The 26,332-nt window shown below is 36.9% G+C and overlaps 2 protein-coding genes across 9 annotated transcripts in view; one reads left to right on the forward strand and one right to left on the reverse strand.

Moving 5' to 3' along the window:
* Positions 1–19,323, forward strand: part of LOC137244667 (uncharacterized) — a 588,428-nt gene extending 569,105 nt beyond the window's left edge. Inside the window, exons 1-7 of one of the 7 annotated variants that reach the window (XM_067774009.1) lie at positions 10,928–11,239; positions 12,791–13,139; positions 13,262–13,373; positions 15,312–16,190; positions 16,289–16,501; positions 16,559–16,715; positions 16,778–19,323. In XM_067774009.1, the coding sequence (XP_067630110.1) occupies positions 15,330–16,190; positions 16,289–16,501; positions 16,559–16,715; positions 16,778–16,902 (1,356 nt within the window). In that variant the 5' untranslated portion in view covers positions 10,928–11,239; positions 12,791–13,139; positions 13,262–13,373; positions 15,312–15,329 and the 3' untranslated portion in view covers positions 16,903–19,323. Of the gene's footprint in view, positions 1–10,927; positions 11,240–12,790; positions 13,140–13,261; positions 13,374–15,311; positions 16,191–16,288; positions 16,502–16,558; positions 16,716–16,777 lie in introns of those variants that run through there. The other 6 variants (XM_067774007.1, XM_067774011.1, XM_067774012.1 and 3 more) reach the window with 6 other exon arrangements.
* LOC137244668 (uncharacterized) lies at positions 14,189–22,428 on the reverse strand. Of its 2 annotated transcripts, none has more exons than XM_067774015.1 (2): positions 21,284–22,428; positions 14,189–14,568 (listed from the first exon to the last, which is right to left on the reverse strand). In XM_067774015.1, the coding sequence occupies exons 1-2, from the start codon at positions 22,238–22,240 to the stop codon at positions 14,389–14,391; spliced, it is 1,137 nt and encodes a 378-aa protein (XP_067630116.1). In that variant the 5' UTR covers positions 22,241–22,428; the 3' UTR covers positions 14,189–14,388. The 2 variants fall into 2 exon arrangements, with proteins under 2 accessions (XP_067630116.1, XP_067630117.1); XM_067774016.1 differs by lacking the exon at positions 14,189–14,568 and adding an exon at positions 19,219–21,222.
* Positions 22,429–26,332: the final 3,904 nt, after the last annotated feature.

Raw genomic sequence — 26,332 nt, forward strand, 5'->3', positions numbered from 1 at the left:
GAAACTTGGTTGAGCTTATGACGCAGAATAGAAAACTAGTAAAATTTTGGACAATGGGCGTGGCACCGCCCACTTTTAAATGAAGGTAATTTAGATGTTTTGCAAGCTGTAATTTGGCAGTCGTTGAAGATATCATGATGAAATTTGGTAGGAACGTTACTCTTATTACTTTATGTCTGCTTAATAAAAATTAGCAAAATCGGAAAACGACCACGCCCACTTTTTAAAAAAAATGTTTTTTAAATTCAAATTTTAAAAGAAAAGTTAATATCTTTACAGCATATATGTAAATTATGCCAACATTCAACTCCAGTAATGATATGGTGCAACAAAATACAAAAATAAAAGAAATTTTCAAAATGGGCGTGGCTCCGCCCTTTTTCATTTAATTTGTCTAGGATGCTTTTAATGCCATAAGTCGAACAAAAATTAACCAATCCTTGTGAAATTTGGTAGAGGCTTAGCTTCTAGGACGATAACTGTTTTCTGTGAAAAATGGCGAAATCGGTTGAAGCCACGCCCAGTTTTTATACATAGTCGACCGTCTGTCCTTCCGCTCGGCCGTTAACACGATAACTTGAGCAAAAATCGATATATCTTTACTAAACTCAGTTCAGGTACTTATCTGAACTCACTTTGTATTGGTGTAAAAAATGGCCGAAATCCGACTATGACCACGCCCACTTTTTCGACATCGAAAATTACGAAAAATAAAAAAAATGCCATAATTATATACCAAATACGAAAAAAGGGATGAAACATGGTAATTGTATTGGTCTATTGACGCAAAATATAACTTTAGAAAAAAACTTGGTAAAATGGGTGTGAGACCTACCATATTAAGTAGAAGAAAATGAAAAAGTTTTGCAGGGCGAAATCAAAAGCCCTTGGAATCTTGGAAGGAATACTGTACGTGGTATTACATATATAAATAAATTAGCGGTACCCGACAGATGATGTTCTGGATCACCCTGGTCCACATTTTGGTCGATATCTCGAAAACGCCTTGACATATACAACTAAGGGCCACTTCCTTTTAAAACCCTTATCAATACCTTTAATTTGATATCCATATCGTACAAACACATTCTAGAGTCACCCCTGGTCCACGTTTATGGCGATATCTCGAAAAGGCGTCCACATTATAGAACTAAGGCCCACTCCTTTTTAAAATACTCATAAACACCTTTCATTTGATACCCATATCGTACAAATAAATTCTAGAGTCACCCCTGGTCCACCTTTATGTCGATATCTCGAAAAGGCGTCCACATATAGAACTAAGGCCCACGCCTTTTTAAAATAGTCATTAACACCTTTCATTTGATACCCATATCGTACAAAAAATTCTAGAGTCACCCCTGGCCCACCTTTATGGCGATATCTCGAAAAGGCATCCACCTATAGAACTAAGGCCCACTCCCTTACTCTTTAACACCTTTCATTTGATACCCATATCGTAGAAACAAATTCTAGAGTCACCCCTGGTCCACCTTTATGTCGATATCTCGAAAGGGCGTCCACCTATAGAACTAAGGCCCGCGCCCTTTTAAAATACTCATTAACACCTTTCATTTGATACCCATATCGTACAAACAAATTCTAGAGTCACCCCTGGTCCACCTTTATGGCGATATCTCGAAAAGGCGTCCACCTATAGAACTAAGGCCCACACCCTTTTAAAATACTCATTAACACCTTTCATTTGATACCCATATCGTACACAAAAACTCTAGAGTCACCCCTGGCCCACCTTTATGGCGATATTTCGAAAAGGCATCCACCTATAGAACTAAGGCCCACTCTCTTTTAAAATACTCATTAACACCTTTCATTTGATACCCATATCGTACAAACAAATTCTAGAGTCACCCCTGGTCCACCTTTATGGCGATATCTCGAAAAGGCGTCCACATATAGAACTAAGGCCCACTCCTTTTTAAAATACTCATTAACACCTTTCATTTGATACCCATATCGTACAAATAAATTCTAGAGTCACCCCTGGTCCACCTTTATGTCGATATCTCGAAAAGGCGTCCACATATAGAACTAAGGCCCACGCCTTTTTAAAATATTCATTAACACCTTTCATTTGATACCCATATCGTACAAAAAAATTCTAGAGTCACCCCTGGCCCACCTTTATGGCGATATTTCGAAAAGGCATCCACCTATAGAACTAAGGCCCACTCCCTTTTAAAATACTCATTAACACCTTTCATTTGATACCCATATCGTACAAACAAATTCTAGAGTCACCCCTGGTCTACCTTTATGGAGATATCTCGAAAAGGCGTCCACCTATAGAACTAAGACCCACGCCCTTTTAAAATACTCATTAACACCTTTCATTTGATACCCATATCGTACAAACAAATTCTAGTGTCACCCCTGGTCCACCTTTATGGCGATATCTCGAAAAGGCGTCCACCTATAGAACTAAGACCCACGCCCTTTTAAAATACTCATTAACGACTTTCATTTGATACCCATATCGTACAAACAAATTCTAGAGTCACCCCTGGTCCACCTTTATGGAGATATCTCGAAAAGGCGTCCACCTATAGAACTAAGGCCCACTCCCTTTTAAAATACTCATTAGCACCTTTCATTTGATACCCATATTGTACAAACGCATTCTAGAGTCACCCCTGGTCCACGTTTATGGCGATATCCCGAAAAGGCGTCCACCCATAGAACAAAGGCCCACTCCCTTTTAAAACACTTATTACACGTTTCGTTTGACACCCATATTGTACAAACGCATTCTAGAGTCAACCCAGGTCCACTTTTATAACGATATTCCGAAAAGGCGTCCACCTATAGAACTAAGGCCCACTCCCTTCTAAAATACTCATTAACACCTTTCATTTGATACCCATATAGTACAAACAAATTCTAGAGTCACCCCTGGTCCACGTTTATGGCGATATCTCGAAAAGGCGTCCACCTATAGAACTAAGACCCACGCCCTTTTAAAATACTCATTAACACATTTCATTTGATACCCATATCGTACAAACAAATTCTCGAGTCAGGCCTGGTCCTCCTTTATGGCGATATCCCTAAATGGCGTCCATCTATAGATCTATGGCCCACTTCCTCTTAAAATACTCTTTAATACCTTCCATTTGATACACATGTCATACAAACAAATTCCAGGGTTACCCTAGGTTCCTTTTACAACATTGTGATTTCCCTTACTTTGCCTCCACAGCTCTCAACTGAGTATGTAATGTTCGGTTACACCCGAACTTAGCTTTCCTTACTTGTTTTTGTTGTGCGTTTATTGACTAAGCTTACTGATGCTAATATTCGTCACAATAGGGGGACTCATGAAAGCATATAAACTTATAAGGTGCAAGATTATATCAATTTACACACGCTGTTATATGAACGCACCTAGTAATACTCTTGATAAACTTGATTGTTTATCAGCTGTATTATTGCCAAACAAATTTTTTTTGATTGTTATACAAATTAAAAAATGCTAAGATTAAGTGAAAAATCAAAACTAAAGCGCCTTTACTTGCTGATGTTGGAGATTTCTGATGAAAATGCCTGCTGTAATGTCTGCAAGGTTGCATTCCTTTGAGTTTACCGCGTTTACACAATGAAATATGCGCGTAAATTTATACAAATTGTGTAAATGATTTTTCGTACAGAATTGTCAGTTCGTTTACGCACTAGATAAATTTATACGTTTACACACTTTATAAGGCATTTATACGGTTACATGAGTCCCCCTAATATGTACATCCATAGCTATATAATCAATTCGTAAAATTAAGGCGCACAAATAAACCATGGTACATTTGTAAAAACGGTGAACTCAAACGAAACCAACTACATTCTGGACAAGCCCATTTTTCGAGGTATTTATCGACTCGGACTTCTTCTATGATTTAACATCGTGGCCGATGAAAAAATCAATGTCTACCCCGCAACCAATGTTCACATCGTACATAAATTATGGGAGGAATCCTACTATACACTGTGAAAGTTTGTACTAGAAGGTCTAATTGAGTTGACATCAAGAGTACACACAGAGAACCACGCGGATGCTTCCTTGAGTGCCATCAACATCAAGACCCTCCACACAACTTCACCTGCGCCCAAAACTACACGGATATGTGAGCGATAGGGTCTACTGCTGCGCCTATAGGTTCCCCACTCTTTCAGTCCACAAATCCGTCTGGTTTAGTGAGAGGGCTTGCCGCCTTATCCTACACGGCAAGGCATCTTTCGGTGATGTCTAGCGTGTAAACCAGCAATAACCTGTGTCTTCGCAGTTGTTTTTTAAATACTACCACCCCACTGAACGGTATCTAACACCGACAACTATCTTTGGATAAACGGCCACAGCTAATAGTTAAACACTGGTCTTCAAAATCCAACCGTTATTGTCCGCTATTGGTACGTGCTCTGTAACTTCAGAGTCGCTGTTGGTCGGTCACCTACTACGACCTTTGGCCGCCTTCAGTTTTCCGGCTTCTCCCGCAATCGTCCGCCCCATTGTTGCCGAAAGCTGATCATCTCGTCTTAGACACCGTCTGCCCTAATCTGGTCTTGGGTCCATAACTCATGATGTTTCAGGCTTATCTAAAACCCAGAAGTGAATTTTTGCTCGAAAATTTTAGATTTTTATTAAATTTTGTCTGTGTTTATTTAGCTAATGAGTAAATTATAATCGCAGAAACTTATTGGCATCAAAATTCCCAAAAGGCATTAAGTGACTACTTCCTTTTTGCTATGAACGGCAGCATAGGTAAGTATAGTAAGGTAAATATGTAAATTATTAACTAAAACAAGTAAGGAAGGCTAAGTTCTGGTGTAACCGAACATTACATACTCAGCTGAGAGCTTTGGAGTCAAAATAAGGGAAAATCACCACGTAGGAAAATAAACTTAGGGTAACCCTGGAATGTGTTTGTATGGCATGGGTATCAAATGAAAGGTGTCAATGAGTGGAAGGTATTAAAGAGTATTTTAAAAGGGAGTGGGCCTTAGTTCTATAGGTGGACGCCATTTCGGTATATCGCCATAAAGGTGGACCAGGGGTGACTCTAGAATGTGTTTGTACGATATGGGAATCAAATGAAAGGCGTTAATGAGTATTTTAAAAGGAAGTGGCCCTTAGTTCTATAGGTCGACGCCTTTTCGAGATATCGCCATAAAGGTGGACCATGGGTGACTCTAGAATATGTTTTTACAATATGGGAATCCAATGAAAGGCGTTAATGAGTATTTTAAAAAGGAGTGGGTCTTAGTTCTATAGGTGGAGGCCTTTTCGGGATATCTCCATAAAGGTGGACCAGGGATGACTCTAGAATGTGTTTGTACGATATGGGAATCAAATGAAAGGCGTTAATGAGTATTTTAAAAGGTAGTGGCCCTTAGTTCTATAAGTCGACGCCTTTTCGAGATATCGCCATAAAGGTGGACCATGGGTGACTCTAGAATATGTTTGTACAATATGGGAATCCAATGAAAGGTGTTAATGAGTATTTTAAAAGGGAGTGGGTCTTAGTTCTATAGGTGGACGCCTTTTCGAGATATCTCCATAAAGGTAGACCAGGGATGACTCTAGAATGTGTTTGTACGATATGGGAATCAAATGAAAGGCGTTAATGAGTATTTTAAAAGGTAGTGGCCCTTAGTTCTATAAGTCGACGCCTTTTCGAGATATCGCCATAAAGGTGGACCATGGGTGACTCTAGAATATGTTTGTACAATATGGGAATCCAATGAAAGGTGTTAATGAGTATTTTAAAAAGGAGTGGGTCTTAGTTCTATAGGTGGACGCCTTTTCGAGATATCTCCATAAAGGTGGACCATGGGTGACTCTAGAATTTGATTGTACGATATGGGTATCAAATGAAAGGTGTTAACGAGTATTTTTAATTGGAGTGGGCCTTAGTTCTATAGGTGGACGCCTTTTCGAGATATCTCCATAAAGGTGGACCAGGGGTGACTCTAGAATGTGTTTGTACGATATGGGAATCAAATTAAAGGTGTTAACGAGTATTTTTAATTGGAGTGGGCCTTAGTTCTATAGGTGGACGCCTTTTCGAGATATCGCCATAAAGGTGGACCAGGGGTGACTCTAGAATGTGTTTCTACGATATGGGAATCAAATTAAAGTTGTTAACGAGTATTTTTAATGGGAGTGGGCCTTAGTTCTATAGGTGGACGCCATTTCGGGATATCGCCATAAATGTGGACCAGGGGTGACTCTAGAATGTGCATGTACGATATGGGAATCAAATGAAAGGCGTTAATGAGTATTTTAAAAGGTAGTGGGCCTTAGTTCTATAGGTCGACGCCTTTTCGAGATATCGCCATAAAGGTGGACCAGGGGTGATCCTAGAATTTGTTTGTACGATATGGGTATCAAATGAAAGGTTTTAACGAGTATTTTAAAAGGTATTGGGCCTTAGTTCTATAGGTCGACGCCTTTTCGAGATACCGCCATAAAGGTGGACCAGCGGTGACTCTAGGCTTTGATTGTACGATATGGGTATCAAATGAAAGGTGTTAACGAGTATTTTTAATTGGAGTGTGCCTTAGTTCTATAGGTGGACGCCTTTTCGAGATATCGCCATAAAGGTGAACCATGGGTGACTCTAGAATGTGTTTCTACGATATGGGAATCAAACTAAAGTTGTTAACGAGTATTTTTAATGGGAGTGGGCCTTAGTTCTATAGGTGGACGCCATTTCGGGATATCGCCATAAAGGTGGACCAGGGGTGACTCTAGAATGTGCATGTACGATATGGGAATCAAATGAAAAGCGTTAATGAGTATTTTAAGAGGTAGCGGGCCTTAGTTCTATAGGTCGACGCCTTTTCGAGATATCGCCATAAAGGTGGACCAGGGGTGATCCTAGAATTTGTTTGTACGATATGGGAATCAAATGAAAGGCGTTAATGAGTATTTTAAAAAGGAGTGGGTCTTAGCTCTATAGGCGGACGCCTTTTTGAGATATCACCATAAAGGTGGAACAGGGGTGAATATAGAATTTGTTTGTACGATATGGGAATCAAATGAAAGGCGTTAACGAGTATTTTTATTGGGAGTGGGTCTTAGTTCTATAGGTCGACGCCTTTTCGAGATATCGCCATAAAGGTGGAGCAGGGGTGATATGGGAATCAAATTAAAGGTGTTAACGAGTATTTTTAATTGGAGTGGGCCTTAGTTCTATAGGTGGACGCCTTTTCGAGATATCGCCATAAAGGTGGACCAGGGGTGACTCTAGAATGTGTTTCTACGATATGGGAATCAAATTAAAGTTGTTAACGAGTATTTTTAATGGGAGTGGGCCTTAGTTCTATAGGTGGACGCCATTTCTGTATATCGCCATAAAGGTGGACCAGGGGTGATCCTAGAATTTGTTTGTACGATATGGGTATCAAATGAAAGGTTTTAACGAGTATTTTAAAAGGTATTGGGCCTTAGTTCTATAGGTCGACGCCTTTTCGAGATACCGCCATAAAGGTGGACCAGCGGTGACTCTAGGCTTTGATTGTACGATATGGGTATCAAATGAAAGGTGTTAACGAGTATTTTTAATTGGAGTGTGCCTTAGTTCTATAGGTGGACGCCTTTTCGAGATATCGCCATAAAGGTGGACCATGGGTGACTCTAGAATGTGTTTCTACGATATGGGAATCAAACTAAAGTTGTTAACGAGTATTTTTAATGGGATTGGGCCTTAGTTCTATAGGTCGACGCCTTTTCGAGATACCGCCATAAAGGTGGACCAGCGGTGACTCTAGGCTTTGATTGTACGATATGGGTATCAAATGAAAGGTGTTAACGAGTATTTTTAATTGGAGTGTGCCTTAGTTCTATAGGTGGACGCCTTTTCGAGATATCGCCATAAAGGTGGACCATGGGTGACTCTAGAATGTGTTTCTACGATATGGGAATCAAACTAAAGTTGTTAACGAGTATTTTTAATGGGAGCGGGCCTTAGTTCTATAGGTGGACGCCTTTTCGAGATATCGCCATAAAGGTGGACCAGGGGTGACTCTAGAATGTGTTTCTACGATATGGGAATCAAATTAAAGTTGTTAACGAGTATTTTTAATGGGAGTGGGCCTTAGTTCTATAGGTCGACGCCTTTTCGAGATATCGCCATAAAGGTGGACCAGGGGTGATCCTAGAATTTGTTTGTACGATATGGGAATCAAATGAAAGGCGTTAATGAGTATTTTAAAAAGGAGTGGGTCTTAGCTCTATAGGCGGACGCCTTTTTGAGATATCGCCATAAAGGTGGACCAGGGGTGATCCTAGAATTTGTTTGTACGATATAGGAATCAAATGAAAGGCGTTAACGAGTATTTTTATTGGGAGTGGGTCTTAGTTCTATAGGTCGACGCCTTTTCGAGATATCGCCATAAAGGTGGACAAGGGGTGATCCTAGAATTTGTTTGTACGATATGGGAATCAAATGAAAGGCGTTAACGAGTATTTTTATTGGGAGTGGGCCTTAGTTCTATAGGTCGACGCCTTTTCGAGATATCCCCATAAAGGTGGACCAGGGGTGATCCTAGAATTTGTTTGTACGATATGTGTATCAAATGAGAGGTTTTAATGAGTATTTTTAATGGGAGTGGGTCTTAGTTCTATAGGTGGACGCCATTTCGGGATATCGCCAAAGAGGTGGACCAGGGGTGACTCTAGAATGTGCATGTACGATATGGAAATCAAATTAAAGATGTTAATGAGTATTTTAAAAAGGAGTGCGTCTTAGTTCTATATGTGGACGCCTTTTCTAGATATCTCCATAAAGGTGGACCAGTGGTGACTCTAGAATTTGTTTGTACGATATGGGTATCAAATGAAAGGTGTTAACGAGTATTTTAAAAGGTAGTTGGTCTTAGTCCTATAGGTCGACTCCTTTTCGAGATATCGCCATAAAGGTGGACCAGGGGTGACTCTAGAATTTGTTTGTACGACATGGGTATCAAATGCAAGGTGTTAACGAGTATTTTTAATGGGAGTGGGCTTTAGTTCTATAGGTGGACGCCTTTTCGAGATATTGCCATAAAGGTGGACCACGGGTGGCTCTAAAATGTGTTTGTACGATATGGGAATCAATTGAAAGGTGTTAATGAGTATTTTAAAAAGGAGTGGGTCTTAGTTCTATATGTGGACGCCTTTTCGAGATATCGCCATAAAGGTGGACCAGGGATGACTCTAGAATGTGTTTGTACGATACGGGAATCAAATGAAAGGTGTTAATGAGTATTTTAAAAAGGAGTGGGTGTTAGTTCTATAGACGGACGCCTTTTTGAGATATCGCCATAAATGTGGACCAGAGATGACTCTAGAATGTGTTTGTACGATATGGGAATCAAATGAAAGGTGTTAATGAGTATTTTAACAAGTAAGGAAGGCTAAGTTCGGGTGTAACCGAACATTACATACTCAGTTGAGAGCTGTTGGAGAGATATGGGTATGAAATGAAAGGTGTTAACGAGTATTTTTAATGGGAGTGGGCCTTTAGTTCTATAGGTCGACGCCTTGTCGAGATATCGCCATAAATGTGGACCAGAGATGACTCTAGAATGTGTTTGTACGATATGGGAATCAAATGAAAGGTGTTAATGAGTATTTTAACAAGTAAGGAAGGCTAAGTTCGGGTGTAACCGAACATTACATACTCAGTTGAGAGCTGTGGAGACAAAGTAAGGGAAATCACCATGTTGTAAAAGGAACCTAGGGTAACCCTGGAATTTGTTTGTATGACATGTGTATCAAATGGAAGGTATTAAAGAGTATTTTAAGAGGAAGTTGGCCATAGATATATAGATGGACGCCATTTAGGGATATCGCCATAAAGGAGGACCAGACCTGACTCGAGAATTTGTTTGTACGATATGGGTATCAAATGAAAGGTGTTAATAAGTATTTTAAAAGGGCGTGGGTCTAAGTTCTATAGAAGGACGCCTTTTCGAGATATCGCCATAAAGGTGGACCAGGGGTGACTCTAGAATTAGTTTGTACGATATGGCTATCAAATGAAAGGTGCTAACGAGTATTTTTAATGGGAGTGTGTAACAAGTGGTTGTGTTAAGTGCTATGTTGAGTGATTAAAGACAACAACGATTGTTATTTTAATATAGTACTTTAATTCTCTAAGTTTAACATTAGGTGTTTGCCACGTAGCATACAAGTTAAGTTAAGTAAGTAAGTAAAATTCAGGGATGCACCTTAACGTTAAGCTAATCGTTTATCAAAAAATTTCCACCGTTTCCGTTGAAACACTTCGAAATATTATCGATAAAGAAATTATCAAGATAAATTGTATCTCGTTTTTAACCGAAACGAAAAGCTTTCGTTAACGTTAAAAACGTTAACGAAAACGTGATACTTTATGTTTGAATTGTGCTGGCAATGCTATAGCCATGGTGAAGCCGTAAGGTGGCAACAACGAGCGCACATACACACACAAACTCTATGTAATTTGTGTAATTCGTTGGTGGTAATGTCAAAAATACTCTGAGAAATGTTCGTACTGTCAAAATTCATGAGAAAAGTTGCAATCAGCTTGGATAATGCTTTCACCTTTAATGACTCCGCCATCAATCAGCTTTGCCAGCATAGTTTGAAATTAATAATCAACATAAACGATTTGATTTCGTTTTGATATGGCAGAAAACGAAACGAAATCATTTCGTTAATTTGACGATCTTAACGTTAATAAACGAAACGAAATGACTTCGTTTCGTTTATTAACGGTGATTATCGTAACGAAATGATATCGTTTCGTTGGTTAAGCATGCCTGGTAAAATTACCCAGCAAAAATCTAGTGACCAAAGATGGCGACCAACAACAAAATATCCCACATTGTTCCACAATTGTTAGTATGGCAGAATGAGATGGCGTAATTGAAATGCCCGATACATATATGCTTGCCTTTTCTTACATGCTATGTACCCTCAAATACGTCACAAAAATTTTCTGCGAATCAGCCATTCCGTTTACCATAGTTGCACGCAACATCAATTGATAATCTTCCAAAAATTGTATGCATAAATTGTACAGATAATTTGCAAGCAGCATATAATTTCAAACAAGTAAATTGTACAGATAATTTGCAGGCAGCATATAATTTCAAACAAGTAGCTCGTCGTTCAGATGAAGAATTTAAGAAATTGTCGGCTACGCAGAAAGTGGAGACAAAATTAATTTATGCTTCTGCTGAGACTTCTAATGCTTTGCAGGTAAGTTTGCTAAGGAATTTCTTTCTTGCAAAAAAATCTATAATCAAAAAACAATATTTATGTGATCAAATGAAAATATAGACAACAAACTAGCATTTGCAGCATTAACTGCTTATGAAAAGGTGTTAGAAGAATTAGAATGAGTTGAAAATTTGAAGTGAATTTGCTAACACAAAGAAAAGAAAAAAGTTAAAATAATAGAAATAAAACTTGAAAGTTGTAAATTGGGTTGGCATTGACAGATTGACTGGTGTATCATCGGCAACAACGCAGGTAAAGTAGAGCTATGGAATGGAAAGTAACTTCAATAATAACTGAAAAAAGCAACAACCAAAGTAGTGTGTAAAATTCAATATTGGAGTTAATCTTATTGTTCTTTGGTGCAGACGTTATGGATGAGTAAGTGGTTGAAGTACTAGCGCTGGTCGTGGCTGCCGACTGTCCCACACCCCAAAATCTTGGGTGTGACGTTTGATCAGGATCTACGTTTTGGTGAGCATGCAGCCGCAATTATACCTAAAATCCAGAGCAGTAAAAAAATCCTCTAATCCCTTGCTGGCAGTACTTTGGGAAAAGAAAAAGAAACGCTCATTACCACATACAAAGCAATTGGCGAGCCGATTGCATGCTACGCGTCCCCTCTATGGTCGCCAAGCCTAAAAACTACTCACTGGAAGAAGCTACAGGCCTGCCAAAATACTGCTCTCAGAACCGCCACGGGCTATCTTCTTATGTCCCCAGAACACCATCTACAGATTCACTTGGGCAAATCATAAGAGTGGTATTCATGTAAAATTTTCAGTTGTTTCCATTGTTTCAAATATATAATTTGATTAAATCATAGGGTAATTCTTTACTTTAGCTCACTGCTAAAACACGTGCAAAATTATTGGGAGGGGTCTCAAAAGACGTGCTTTGGGCCCAGGATCACAAATTAGAAAATTTTCATGTGGTTGTTGTAATTTTGATGCTTTTGTTGAACCCACAAGAAAAGCTGGGTAAAAGTGTTTTGCGCAGATATAGTTTTGGTCTCCAAACCGGTGTTGGACCGACCCAGGAAAGGTGTTCTGCGCAAAATTACTTTGGATCCCACCCCCGGTTTCGGAATTCCCCAGGGCCATTTTTCGGGTTTGGAAATATCTTTTGACAGAAACTAATTATTTAATTTCCGCTTTCGGATTCGTGGTCCTGGGTTCATAACGCGTCTTTGACACCTCGCAATATTTTTGGACGAGTTTTAGCAGTTGTGGCGAGTCCTGTTTCATTAACAGCCGAGGCTCTGCGACCCCGAACTCCTCATGGATCTAGGCGGTGGGATGGCCTAGAAGGTCGCATGTGGCCATAACAAATCGTTCCCGAGATGGTCGGGCCTGGTACCAGTTTTTAATACAACAAAATACAACAGAACTTACCCCAAGATGGCAGCGATTTAGTTTAGCACCCCCCGATTTCTGGGTTGAACTTGATATCAAATTAAAGAGGGAGTTCTCCCGATCACAAATATATATATATATTTTAAAGTGCGCAAACTTATAGTTTAAAAGTATATAGTAATCCCTCTAGATATTCAGATTTCATGGAATCTCAACGTGGAGAAGGAGGTGAAAAGTCCTTGACTATGGTGGACAGACACACAAAAAAGTATGCATACCAAAAGGTTAGAGGTGGTTTGCAGATTAATAATGCTAACCACAATGGCCAAAGATATGGCGTTAGCAACTGCAACAAGCCTGAAGGCTTCGGGCAGCTTATAAATAACATATACTTTCAATTCACAATCTCATCAATTAGTTGCTTGGCTCGGATATTGTTGTATCCAGTGTAGAGCTAGATAATTCAAGGTTGAAGGGAGGCACGATTGTTTGAGGGACATGGTTTATAATTTATTCAAGTCCATAAAGTTGAGTCTGAAAAAATCAAAAATTTAGAAACAAGTTTTTTCAATTTCAAAAGTTTTTCTAAGCAGGGTCGCCCCTACACAGTCATTTGGCTAACATTTACATTTTTTTATTCAATATTTAGGCAAGCATATACTTTGGAAAAGGTTAAGTATATCAGCAGTGGAAGCAGAATTTTTACGCTCGCGTGTTTGGGTCCGCGCTATTTTTGTGTTTCTGAACGTGTCCTATATCAGGTAAGAAATATGAAGAGAAGAACGTTTTATAACCTTTGCAGTCAGGAAAATCAAGAATTTAAGCGCAGTGTAGCCGAATACGCCAATATTTCAAAATTTGCTCGGGCAGATGCTGATTTTAATGCAGTTGCGACAGATGTGTCACCTGTGAAAGCTCTTTCTGCCGCAGCAATCTTCTGAATGTGCAACAGATGCTGAGAATACGTTCGACAGCTTCCCTTCTGAACTTTCGACTGCAGAAAAATTGTATTATATAAAGTCATGGGCCATGCGACATAATATTACCCAAGAAGCATTAAATGATCTCGTTCGGACCTTATTAATTATTGGAGTGAAAAATCTGCCGCTGTCGGCACAGACAATTCTTGAAACACCCAAAAATAGTGTGGAAGTACAGAATATTCTCGGTGGTGAGTTTGCATACTATGGCATTCAGTCCTACTTCGAGTCAAGTTTGTTTCCTAGTCTAAAAAACGCTACACAAGTATTAATAGATGTGGGAATTGATGGTCTCAAACCATTTGAAAGTTCGAAGAGAGTGCTATGGCCGATTCTAGGATCAATTGTCGGTAATGCAATTGAGCGTCCTTTTTTGATTGCGTGTTTTTCAGGAAAACAAAAACCAACAAACGCAAACGGTTTTTTGAAAGACTTCGCGGAGGAAGTTAGTCTATTAAGGATAAATGGCTTGAAAGTAGGCTCATTCCCCGATTTGAAACGGTTTGATGTTCATCTATTTATATGCGATTCACCCGCACGAGCTTTTATTTCTGGAGTACAAGGACAAGAAGAAAATAAAAACTGGAAATCAACAGAGTACAGACAGTTTTTACTTTATTCTGGGATATTTGTTTTAAAAGATTGCGTTGATGATAATTTGTATTATCATTTCCTTCTTTTACATGCCAGCATACGAATCCTTTCTTGTGGAACATTTTGCGAAACCGAAACCAATGTTGTACAAGAAATGTTAGACGAATTTGTCAACCTCTTTGGTGAAATTTACGGTGACGATTTAATTAGCTTTAACATCCACTGTTTGTTGCATTTGCCTGCGTGTGCCAGAGATAATGGGACTTTGGATCAATTCTCTGCATACAAATTTGAAAATTTTATGCAATTCCTGAAAAAGTTGATAAAAAAGCCCAATCAAATTTTGCAGCAACTTTATTTTCGCCTTCAGGAGAGAAAATGCCTAGAAATAAAAAAAACATCAAACTATGGTTCTCTTATTATTGATCCAAAAAAAGAGAAAGATTCATATTTCTTTAGTAAGGGGACAGGTCCAATAAAAATAATAGAAACAATAAACGAATCGGGAAAGGACGTGGTAGTAGCGAACGCATTTCTTAAAGTCGATAATTATTACGAAGCACCACTTGAGTCACTTTCAGCCCTTGGTATATTGGTTGGAAGTAGGTTGGATGAAATGAGACTTGAAATTTCCTGGGAAGATATTGAACATAAGTATTTTTGTATTCCTTTTGAAAATAAATATCTTCTCATACCCTTACTTCATAACCTTTTTCACAAATTTTCTAACTAATATTCTTATATTATCGCTTGCTCCAATTTGATGACATGCGGAGGTCCACACCAAAACGTAACATTTCCAAAATGTTTATTTTGGAAAATATATATATATTATATTCGTAAGAAGCTTTCCTAAGGCATCAATGGTAAAATTAACTTTATCAATTTACTCGAATTCACATATGAATGAAATGTTACGTTTTGGCGAGTGTAGTATGCTTTATTATTTTTTATTAATATGAATAGTCACATACATAATATCTTCTTGATGTAAAAATTCAAAAATTACAAAGTTCAAAGTAACTTAAACACAAAGTTAAATAAAAATAATAACCCTACAGTGAGGACCTTCAAACAAATTACTATAAATGCTACTCGTAATTGTATTTCTTTTTTTTCATGGAGAACATATGATCAGAAAGAATGGCGAGCCAGGACATATTTGAAGAAGACATAGATATGTATACCTCTACTTCGAATAGGAAAAGCAACGCCTTTTTAAATATTTCTAGCTCTACTACCAACCAAACATTCAAGGGTATGGTAGATGTACTTCCCTCCGCTCCCAATGCAACGGACCCCTATTTCGTGGATGTAGCACAACACAGCGAACCGTTTCCATCTCAATTGTATGCAAATAACGCCAATTTTCATAGTTCGTCTGGCTCTACAGCCAACCAACTAAGAATTAAAAAGGTAAAGCTGGTGAAGGGCAAAGTAAATGCCAATTTGGTCGATGAATTTGCTTCGAATTATATTGCAATAAACCCCCATGTCGTGGATGTAGCACAACACAGCGAACCGTTTCCATCTAAATTATATGCAAAGAACGCCAATCTCCGTCATCCGTCTAGCGCCACAACCAGCGAACCATATACGCCAAAATTCCGAAGGTTTAACTTGTCAAAGGGCTTCAATGCAACAAATGCGCATTTGGTCGATGTAGCACTACACAGCGAACCGTTTCCATCTAGCTCAAAAGCTATAAACAACAATTTCAATAATTCGTCCAGCTCTAGTACCAACCAAACACACAACAAATTGATTGATTTACTTCCCTCCAATTCCGATTCAGCAAACGCCGATTTCATCGATGTAGCACAACACAGCGCGTCCTTTCACTCTTCCTTAAATACAACGAGTACCGTTTTGAATAATGCGGCTACTTCCTTAACCAACGAAGGAACATTCCCTACAACAAACGAAAATATAATGGCAATACTACAAACAATATTACAGAAGCATATCGACCTGGAATTTAGATTGACTAAGATTGAAGAAAAGGTGCGTAGTGAAATATTGAACTGTTATTTGTGAAACCCTAGCAATTGTAGCCGCAATACCTTGATTCTCTTTAATTATTATTTATGCTATCATTTCAGCTTCCAGAATTGGCAGAAGTCATGGCTATCTACAAGGTCATGCGTGACTCAAAAGTTCTGATTAAGAAAACGCACAAAATAGTATGCCGTATCAGCGGAGAAACGGAAAATGATACTCACACCGAGCTCTCTATCGTTATGCCACTAACATCGCTGGATTCAGTTTATGACATTGAGAAAAAGTTGGACTCAGATGATTATCAAGAATCAATGGTATTTTTGAATATTTTTAATTGTGTTTCATAACTTAAATTGGTGGTTTTCATTTAGAAATCATATATCTTTATGCTGAAAGGTGCATTATCAGACATTATTGGAGTAATGAGAAAACTTTTCTCTGACAACGTTCTTTTCAATTTTAACTGGGACGGAGTACAGGGCAAACGATCTTTATCTAAACTGAAACTCGTGAACAGCGTACTTTTTGGTAGTGTAATTTAAATTGCTTTAAAATGTTATTACTAACATTGTCCATTCCTATTAATTTAGACGTTTTCAAACTGCAAGGCAGGATCAACTTCGAAGACAGCATGAGACGGTGTTTAACGCTGAGCCACAACCGGCATAAACAAAGGCGGTATCTGATCAATAAATCCAGCTCTGCAACAGCATAAACCTACCTACAACAAACGAACAAGACACACTGAAATAATCTTGATTAAAAATTATAGAAGAACCTAATAATTCTTTTTTTCCTACGTTCCTATTCTAAGCTTTTTATGCTCTTATTAAAATAATATTCAACAATCTCGTAAAGTTTGCAAAGATTTTTAAAGCAATTTAAATGCAATGTATAACAAAAAAGTATTTTGACTATAAATATTTGTGATGAACTTACCTGAAATAATTCTAAGTTTTTTCCTACGTTACTAAGCTTTTTATGCTCTAATTAAAATAAAATTCAACAATCGCACAAAGTTTGCGAAGATTTTTAAAGCAATTTAAATGCAATGTATAAGAAAAAAGTATTTTGACTATAAATATTTGTGATGAACTTAACTGAAATAATTCTAAGTTTTTTCCTACGTTACTAAGCTTGTTATGCTCTAATTAAAATAAAATTCAACAATCGCACAAAGTTTGCGAAGATTTTTAAAGCAATTTAAATGCAATGTATAAGAAAAAAGTATTTTGACTATAAATATTTGTGATGAACTTAACTGAAATAATTCTAAGTTTTTTCCTACGTTACTAAGCTTTTTATGCTCTAATTAAAATAATATTCAACAATCGCACAAAGTTTGCAAAGAATTTTAAAGCAATTTAATTGCAACGAATTTGTCAATAATTTTTAACCAAAAATTTATAAACTAGATGTATAAGAAAAAAGTATTTTGAATATAAATATTTGTGATGAACTTAACTGAAATAATTCTAAGTTTTTTCCTACGTTACTAAGCTTTTTATGCTCTAATTAAAATAAAATTCAACAATCGCACAAAGTTTGCGAAGATTTTTAAAGCAATTTAAATGCAATGTATAAGAAAAAAGTATTTTGACTATAAATATTTGTGATGAACTTAACTGAAATAATTCTAAGTTTTTTCCTACGTTACTAAGCTTTTTATGCTCTAATTAAAATAATACTCGAATTTCAGAACCTGCCTGAATATTCAACAATCGCACAAAGTTTGCAAAGATTTTTAAAGCAATCTAATTGCAACGAATTTGTCAATAATTTTTAACCAAAATTTATAAAATAGATGTATAACAAAAAAATATTTTGAATATAAATAATTGCTGATGAATTTAACTGACAGTACCAATACCATCAACTAAATAGTCCTTATAAATATTGTAATCACATAATTCAAAACAAAAAATTACTATGAGTACCTACGTTTATTATTGCAAAATCACGAAGAAAGAAAATTGCATGAAGTACATTCAATCTAAAATTATGCCACAGAATGCATATATCGCATTTTAAACTAAAAAATATGAAAACTTAAAAAAATTTCAGATCGGTATTTAAGTGTAAATCGATCCATGAAAGCATCGTGAAATAACTTTTTTTTTGGTAGTTAACGTTATCGTTTAGCCTGGTTTTGTTACCAATTTTGTTATTTTCGTGGTATAAATCAACATTCAACACAAATCTTCTCTGATTATGAGTTGAAATACTTTTTGGTTTAGGTTGTGATATGTAAAATTACATATTTTTGTACACAGTTCTAAAATGTAAAGGGAAAAAATTTATATTTGTGTATTAATTGAATTATTAAAAAGATATTGTTATATTAATGATATAGAGAAGCGCCAATACGAATGTAAGTGGTTTCAAACCACTGGTAGGCAATTCACCAATTTAACTGTCAAAAAAATGTTAAATTGTTCATTTTATGTAAAAAAAATTTGAAAGTTGCAATTGAAGTTCTGAAAGCTCGGAAATTTCAATTGAAGTTCAAATAATTACAATTGAAGTTCACAATTTTCAATAGAAGTTCAGTAAATTATAATTGAAGCTCAGGAATTTCAACTGCAGTTCAGCAAATTACAACTGAAGTTCAGAAAATAACAATTTAAGTTCAATTATAATTTTCTGAACTACAAACAGAAATTCTGAACTTCAATTTTAATTTTATGAACTACAAATTGAAATTCTGAGCTTGAATTTAATTTTCTGAACTTGAATTGAAATTTTTGAACTTCAATTGTAACTTTCGAACCTCAATTGCAGCTTTCTGAACTAAAATAAAAAAGTTATAGCATTAAAATTGGCGAATTACAAGTCAACTTACCCAAATTGTGAATTGCCTACTCACGATTTGATGGTTTACTGCAACAAATAGTTCTGTTAGTTCTTTTCTTTTGTTTTCTATATCATTAATTAATTTATTTAAGTTTCCCTTAACTTTGTATGCATACAATCGCATACAATCGCATACAATAAAATTTGTATTTATGGGTCACCAACAAGACTGAAAAACTATTCCTTAAGACTTATAGTTAATAATTTACAACTATTATAAATAATGTAATATATTGTAAAAATGTTTAATAAAAGAAATGTTAATAGATTTGAATTAAAGAAATATTTTATTTATATAGCAGTATAATCCAAGTAAAAAAACGGTCATAACACTAGTCAAAAGACGGTCATATTAACGTAAAAATACTCGTAAAGTTACAGGTATATAACTCAAAAAATGATTGCCAGAACGTGAATGTAAGAACAGTACAGCACTATAGTTTGTTTACTTTTCGATAACCTAAAACCGTATATGTGTGAGCAGTATGGACAATCACATAAATAGGTACGACGGAATGGACTGGTCACAAATGTTACTGCTGCCCTGTACAAATGCTACTTAGCGATTTACGTGTTCCATCGACACAGCTGTTAGTCATTTTCCTAGTCAATTTACGGGCACATTTTTGCTGGGTATATGTGTGTATAGGCCAGTTCACATTTGGTGGAAACGCGTTCGACAAAAACTATGGCTAACAATTCCTTTTCAATCTGCGCCCATTTCTGCTCACTGTTGCTCAGGGTACGAGAGGCAAACGCTACCGGATGCCCATTTTGTATTAATACACATCCAAGACCATTTTTGGATGTATCTGTCTGCACTATCACCGGCTTGTCAGCATCGTATACTATTAGGACAGGGTCAGATGTTATAGTTTGCAACAAACTTTTCATTTCTTGCTCATGTTCATCCGTCCAATCAAATTCAACGTCGTTGCGTGTCAAGCTCCGTAGTGCAGCTGAGCGTTGTGACAAATTTGGTATGAATTTAGCTAGATACTTAAATAAACCCAAGAGACGCATTACGTCTTGCTTGTTTCTTGGTTTCTGCATGTTTAAAATTGCTTCTCTATATTTACTATCTGGCCTAAGAGTACCCTCAGACAAAATATGACCCATAAATTTTACTTCAGATTTCCGGTATTGAATTTTAGTGGCATTGAGCTTGATTCCGTTTTTCCTTGCTCGATCCATCACAGTCGCCAAAATCCGATCGTGCTCCGTTTCGGTTTCCGCCACTATTGCTAGGTCATCAAAATAAATGATTACTCCTGATATGTCTCCAAATATTTCCACCATTTTACGCTGTAACATCTCAGGGGCACAGTTGGGACCAAACGGAACACGATTGAACTTAAATCGACCAAACGGGGTCATAAAAGTAGTGAGCTTAGAGCTCGAAGCATCCAACTCCATGTGCCAGAACCCACTACTTAAGTCAAGAACTGTGAAAACTCGTTTCTTTGCTAATCGTGAGGTAAAATCATCAACTGTAGGAATGAGAAAATGTTCGCGTTCGATACACGCATTCAAAGGCTTCGGATCGAGACAAATTCGCAGTTTGCCATTAGGTTTCTCTACTATCTATAAATTATTTACCCACTGTGTTGGATAGTCAACCTCAGAGATTATCCCATCCTTCACTAAGACGTTAAGTTCTTCTCTTAATTTATCAATCAATTGCAAGGGTATACGTTTTTTATAGTGCAACACAGGGTTTGAATCATCCGTCAACCTAATTGAAAAGGTTCCAGGAAACTTCCCTATACCCTCGAAAATATCACGATTTTCTTTTACAAAGGCTTCTTTTGTTTTAGGTAAGATGGTCACAGAATTAACATCCACTCTTGCTATTAACCCAAATTTTTCGCACGCTTCCAGGCCCAGTATCGGCTCGCACGTATCATCTACAACAACAAAGCGAGAACACCATACATTTCTTGATTTTTTTTCTATACATTTCAAATTCACAGTGCCAAAAACTTTAACTCTATTTCCATTGTAATCAGATATTAAAAGGTTATTTTTATTGTTCAATTCAATATTAAGACGTTTGAATGTTTTGACTGGAATACAATTCACATCCGATCCAGTATCAAGCTTAAATCTAATTGTTATATTTCCCACTTCGTATTCTTTGTACCAACGTTTTTTCTGATACCCACTTTCGTTCGAATTTATTCTAAAAAAATTGTCTACATTACTACAACTACTCACATTTCCACCAATGATTTTAACATTACCTGAACTGGCACAGTTAATAGAGTGTTGCTGATATTTAAATTTTTTTTATCCGTTTTCCGATTATCGTCTTGCTTCTTAAAGTTGTTATCCTTCCCATCTTTTCCATCTGCTTGTTTTCCCTTGGATTTACAATAACGTTCAAAATGGCCTTTTCGCCCACATGCCCGACAAATGACATTATTTGGTTTGCATACGCGCAAATGCGTTGATGTAAAAACTTGACCACAGTTGTAACATCGGCGAACAACTGCATTAACGCTGTCAGCTGATGTTTCCTCTTCAATGACACTATTTACAAAGGGTTGTGCGGTTTTCGTTAACAGCGCTTTACTGGCAGTTGATGCTTCAAATGCTTTACAAGAGTCGATGAATCGTTGTAACGATTCATTGCTACCCTCTAATAACTTTAACTGCAGCTTCATATCTCGAACTCCGATGATTATACGATCTTTAAGTATGCGTTCTTCATATTTTAATACTTTTCCGCACTCACAACGGCAGCTAAAATTGCACAACTGGAGCTGCTTGCGAAGGTCGGTCTCAAATTCTGAAAACGGTTGACCTTCCTTTTGTACAATGTTGTTTAGCTTGAAGGACTCCAGTGTTGGATTACTTTTGGGAATGCAGAATTTATCAAACTCCTTCAAAATATCTTCTAATTTTCTGTTGCTGACAGTGTCGCTTGAGTCACCATTACTTTCGTCCCCTCCTGCTATTTGATTGCTATTTTGGCTTCCCAATATGCTAGTAGCGGTTCCATCATTTGGGTAAAGAGTGTTATATATTTCTCGGGCCTGACGCCCGGCCAACCACAAGAATGTTGCAATCTTTTTTTCCTCGGCCCCGCCTATTTTATCTGTGGCTAACATGTACATAAGAAATTCGCTTTTCCATGCCGGCCATTCCTTCGAAATATTAGTGCAATCCAACTCTTTCAGCGCCCGTTCGGTGGCCATATTGAAAAATATCAAACTTTATCTTTGTAATCCTTGTACGTTATGCTGACTTCACCACTTCTGACACCATGTAACAAGTGGTTGTGTTAAGTGCTATGTTGAGTGATTAAAGACAACAACGATTGTTATTTTAATATAGTACTTTAATTCTCTAAGTTTAACATGTGGTGTTTGCCACGTAGCATACAAGTTAAGTTAAGTAAGTAAGTAAAATTATATGTGTGTATAGGCCAGTTCACATTTGGTGGAAACGCGTTCGATTATTTTGGTAATATTGTAAATCGTATATAATATGGTGGTTACATTATCAAGCTATTATTACAGAGTGGGCCTTAGTTCTATAGGTGGACGCCAGGGATGACTCTAGAATTTGTTGTAACGAGTATTTTTATGGGAGTGGGCCTTAGTTCTATAGGTCGACGTCTTTTCGAGATATCGCCATAAAGGTGGACCAGGAATGACTCTAGAATGTGTTTGTACGATATGGGAATCAAATGAAAGGTGTTAATGAGTATTTTAAAAAGGAGTGGGTCTTAGTTCTATAGGTGGACGCCTTTTCGATATATCACCATAAAGGTTGTCCAGGGGTGACTCTAGAATTTGTTTGTACGATATGGCTATCAAATGAAAGGTGAATGAGTATTTTTAATGGGAGTGGGCCTTAGTTCTATAGGTGGCCGCCTTTTCGAGATATCGCCATAAAGGTGGACCAGGGGTGACTCTTGAATTTGTTTGTACGATATGGGAATCAAATGAATGGTGTTAATGGATATTTTAAAAAGGAGTGGGTCTTGATTCTATAGGTGGACGCCTTTTCGAGATATCGCCATAAAGGTAGACCAGGGGTGACTCTAGAATTTGTTTGTACGATATGGGTATCAAATGAAAGGTGATAACGAGTATTTTTAAGTGGAGTGGGCTTTAGTTCTATATATCGACGCCTTTTCGAGATATCGCCATAAAGGTGGATCAGGGATGACTGTAGAATGTGTTTGTACGATATGGGAATCAAATGAAAGGTGTTAATGAGTATTTTAAAAAGGAGTGGGTCTCAGTTCTATAGGTGGACGCCTTTTCGAGATATCGCCATTAAGGTGGACCAGGGGTGACTCTAGAATTTGTTTGTACGATATGGGAATCAAATGAAAGGTACATACTAATGAATATTTTAAAAAGGTGTGGGTCTTAGTTCTATAGGAATTTATTTCAGAAAAGAAAACGCTATTAGACTCTTTTTGTTACAGGGTAGCATATTAACTGATTTAAATATTTCGAATTGAAAGTGTTGGCTGTGTACACTACACCAGCATAAGTCGGTTTGGCGTTTTGTCGTAATTACAAATTAATATTGATTTCACTTGGTGTTAAGAAACCACATTGGTTTTATTTTTTTCGAATGTCAACAATGTCGATGTTGGAATCAGCTGTTTTGTCTGTGTAGGGTTATCACTTTATTTAAATATACTATATTTCATTTATTTTGAATAATGTTTCAAAAGGAAAAAGTTATTGTCAGTTAATTTTAGATTTTAAATGTGAATGGTTTTATTAAATTTATAAATAAAGTTTTGTTTAAAAATATAGTTATACTATATATTGGCGATCCTGCCAGGAGATCCACGTGAATGTATAAGGCGTAGTTAACGCAAAATTGTGTTCGTTATACGTATATCATCATCATGGCATTTTCCCGACGGCTTGGAAGGAATCTTTTCTTACCCCACTCCATAAAAAAGGAAGCAAGTCGTCTATTGAAAACTATCGTGGAATAGCAAAGCTCTCCGCTATCCCTAAGCTTTTCGAAGCAATCGTTACGAATCACTTTACATTTTCGATTTCTACATTGATAGATAGTTCTCAGCATGGCTTTTGTAAAGCCAAATCAACCACAACCAATTTGCTTGATTTTATAACTCACGTCTTTAATGGGTTTAGAAACAATCATCATACCGACGTTATATACACTAATTTCAGCAAAGCATTCGACAAAGTACGCCACTAATTACTTGTTTATAAACTCGAATTGCTTGGTTTTCAACTTGGCCTAACTCGATGGATGTCCTCCTATCTTTGCGGTAGAACTCAAAGGGTAATTTTTAAAAACATTTTTTCGAATGTCATCGATGTTCCCTCCGGTGTGCCTCAGGGCAGCCATCACGGTCCTATTATGTTGTTGATATTTATTAACGATGTTTCCACAACTATAAAATATTCTAAAATTTTAATGTATGCCGACGACGTAAAACTTTTTAAGTCATACGCGTCGGTTGAAGAACGTTCTGTACTCCGGGCGGATTTAAATCGTTTAGTTGCTTGGTGTAATGCGAATTTTATGCCTCTCAACATAGAAAAATGTAAATCCATGTGTTTTTCACGTGGGAACATACAGCCAGCTTCCTACACAATTAATGGCCAAACTCTGGAAAGCGTTGATGTTTTTGTCGACTTGGGAGTTACAATGAATTGCAAACTTTGTTTCAACCCTCATATTAATGCCACAGTCAATAAAGCGAGAGGAGTTTTAGCATTTGTGAAAAGATAGGCAAACGATCTTAGTGATCCTTACGTTACAAAAACCCTTTTTACATCATTGGTGAGGCCGATATTAGAATATGGATCGATAATTTGTAATCCGCGTTATCAAGTTCATGTCGATAGACTAGAATCAATTCAAAAACAGTTTTTACTTTTCGCCTTGAGAAATCTTCAATGGGACTCTCCGTATAATCTTCCTCCTTACACTAATCGATTAAAACTAATAAATCTTTCTACCCTTGCAAGTCACAGAGAAATGCTAGTTGTACTATTTATGGCTAGACTTTTAAATGGATCGATTTCAAGCCCATTTCTTTTGAACGAAGTAAACAATGCAGAAGCAATTTCCAACTACACGAACCTTTTCTATGTTTGTGTGAAGATTATAACTCTCACTCGAGAATAATTGATGTTTCGGACTTGCTCTTTGCCATAAAAAAGACGGTTCTATCTTCTCTTAATAATTAAAAAATTATATTTATACTTTTAATCTATTGCATTTTGTGAATCTATATTTCTCAGCTGATGAGTTTCTCTGTAGCTGAGCGGTCTTAGATCTCGGCGCTTAAGAAGCCACTGCCTCTCAAAGACTCGTTAACAAAAAAATTATAAATAACACATAAGTAAGAATTAGGATACAAAAAAAAAAAAAAAGTATGTCTGAATTAAAAAAAAAAAACTGGATTAGCCTGGTTTCATCGGGCCACTTGAGGGCAGTGCGCTGCCACAACGTCCGAGAAAAAAAAATTTTTTTTGATATATAATATATGTACACTAACCTAGGTCGATTTGTATGGACGAAAGTTAACCTATATCGCGCCATCGATTTCTCGATAGGATTTGGGCTCAGGAAAAAAAGTTCCACTACGCATACCCAAAAAAATAATTTTTGAGCCTGCAAAAAAAATCGATTTTTCCACCAAAATTCTTCTAAATCTCCATAAAAGAATTTTTTTTTTTTGAAAAAACTGCATTTACCAAAAATACATAAAAAATGATTTGGAGCCTTGAAAATGCAAAATGCATAAAAAATCGAAAAAATCGTTGAAATTTTGCAGGCTCAAAAATTATTTTTTTTTTTGGTATGCGTAGTGGAACTTTTTTTTCCTGAGCCCAAAGCCTATCGAAAAATCGATGGCGCGATATAGGTTAAAAAATCGACCCAGTCTAATGTACACACGTGCACATAGCAATTTGTCTTCACTCTCAAATCAAAATTTGTAAATGAACAATTAGAATGTGGAATCTACGCCACGCAACTCAGAAAATAAATTGGATCAAAATTTTTAATTATTTCTATTCTATCATTTGATGGTTACTCGGAAAATCTTCTAATCAAGTTTTGAGTAACTTCCCGTAGAGCTGGAATCTACAAACTGTCCCTAGATGGGGCCCAAAACGTGATATAAAAACTCGAGTTAGAAAATTTAGCGGTCAAGCGATATGTAACTTGAAACATAACTTAGAGCCCTGTTATATTGCAATATTCAGTATAAAAATCCTGTTAGATGGAGCAGGGATGCATATATTAGGAGATTTTTAGAAAAGCAATGTAAA

Source organism: Eurosta solidaginis, chromosome 3 (assembly GCF_040869045.1).
Source record: "Eurosta solidaginis isolate ZX-2024a chromosome 3, ASM4086904v1, whole genome shotgun sequence".
NCBI lineage: Eukaryota > Metazoa > Arthropoda > Insecta > Diptera > Tephritidae > Eurosta > Eurosta solidaginis.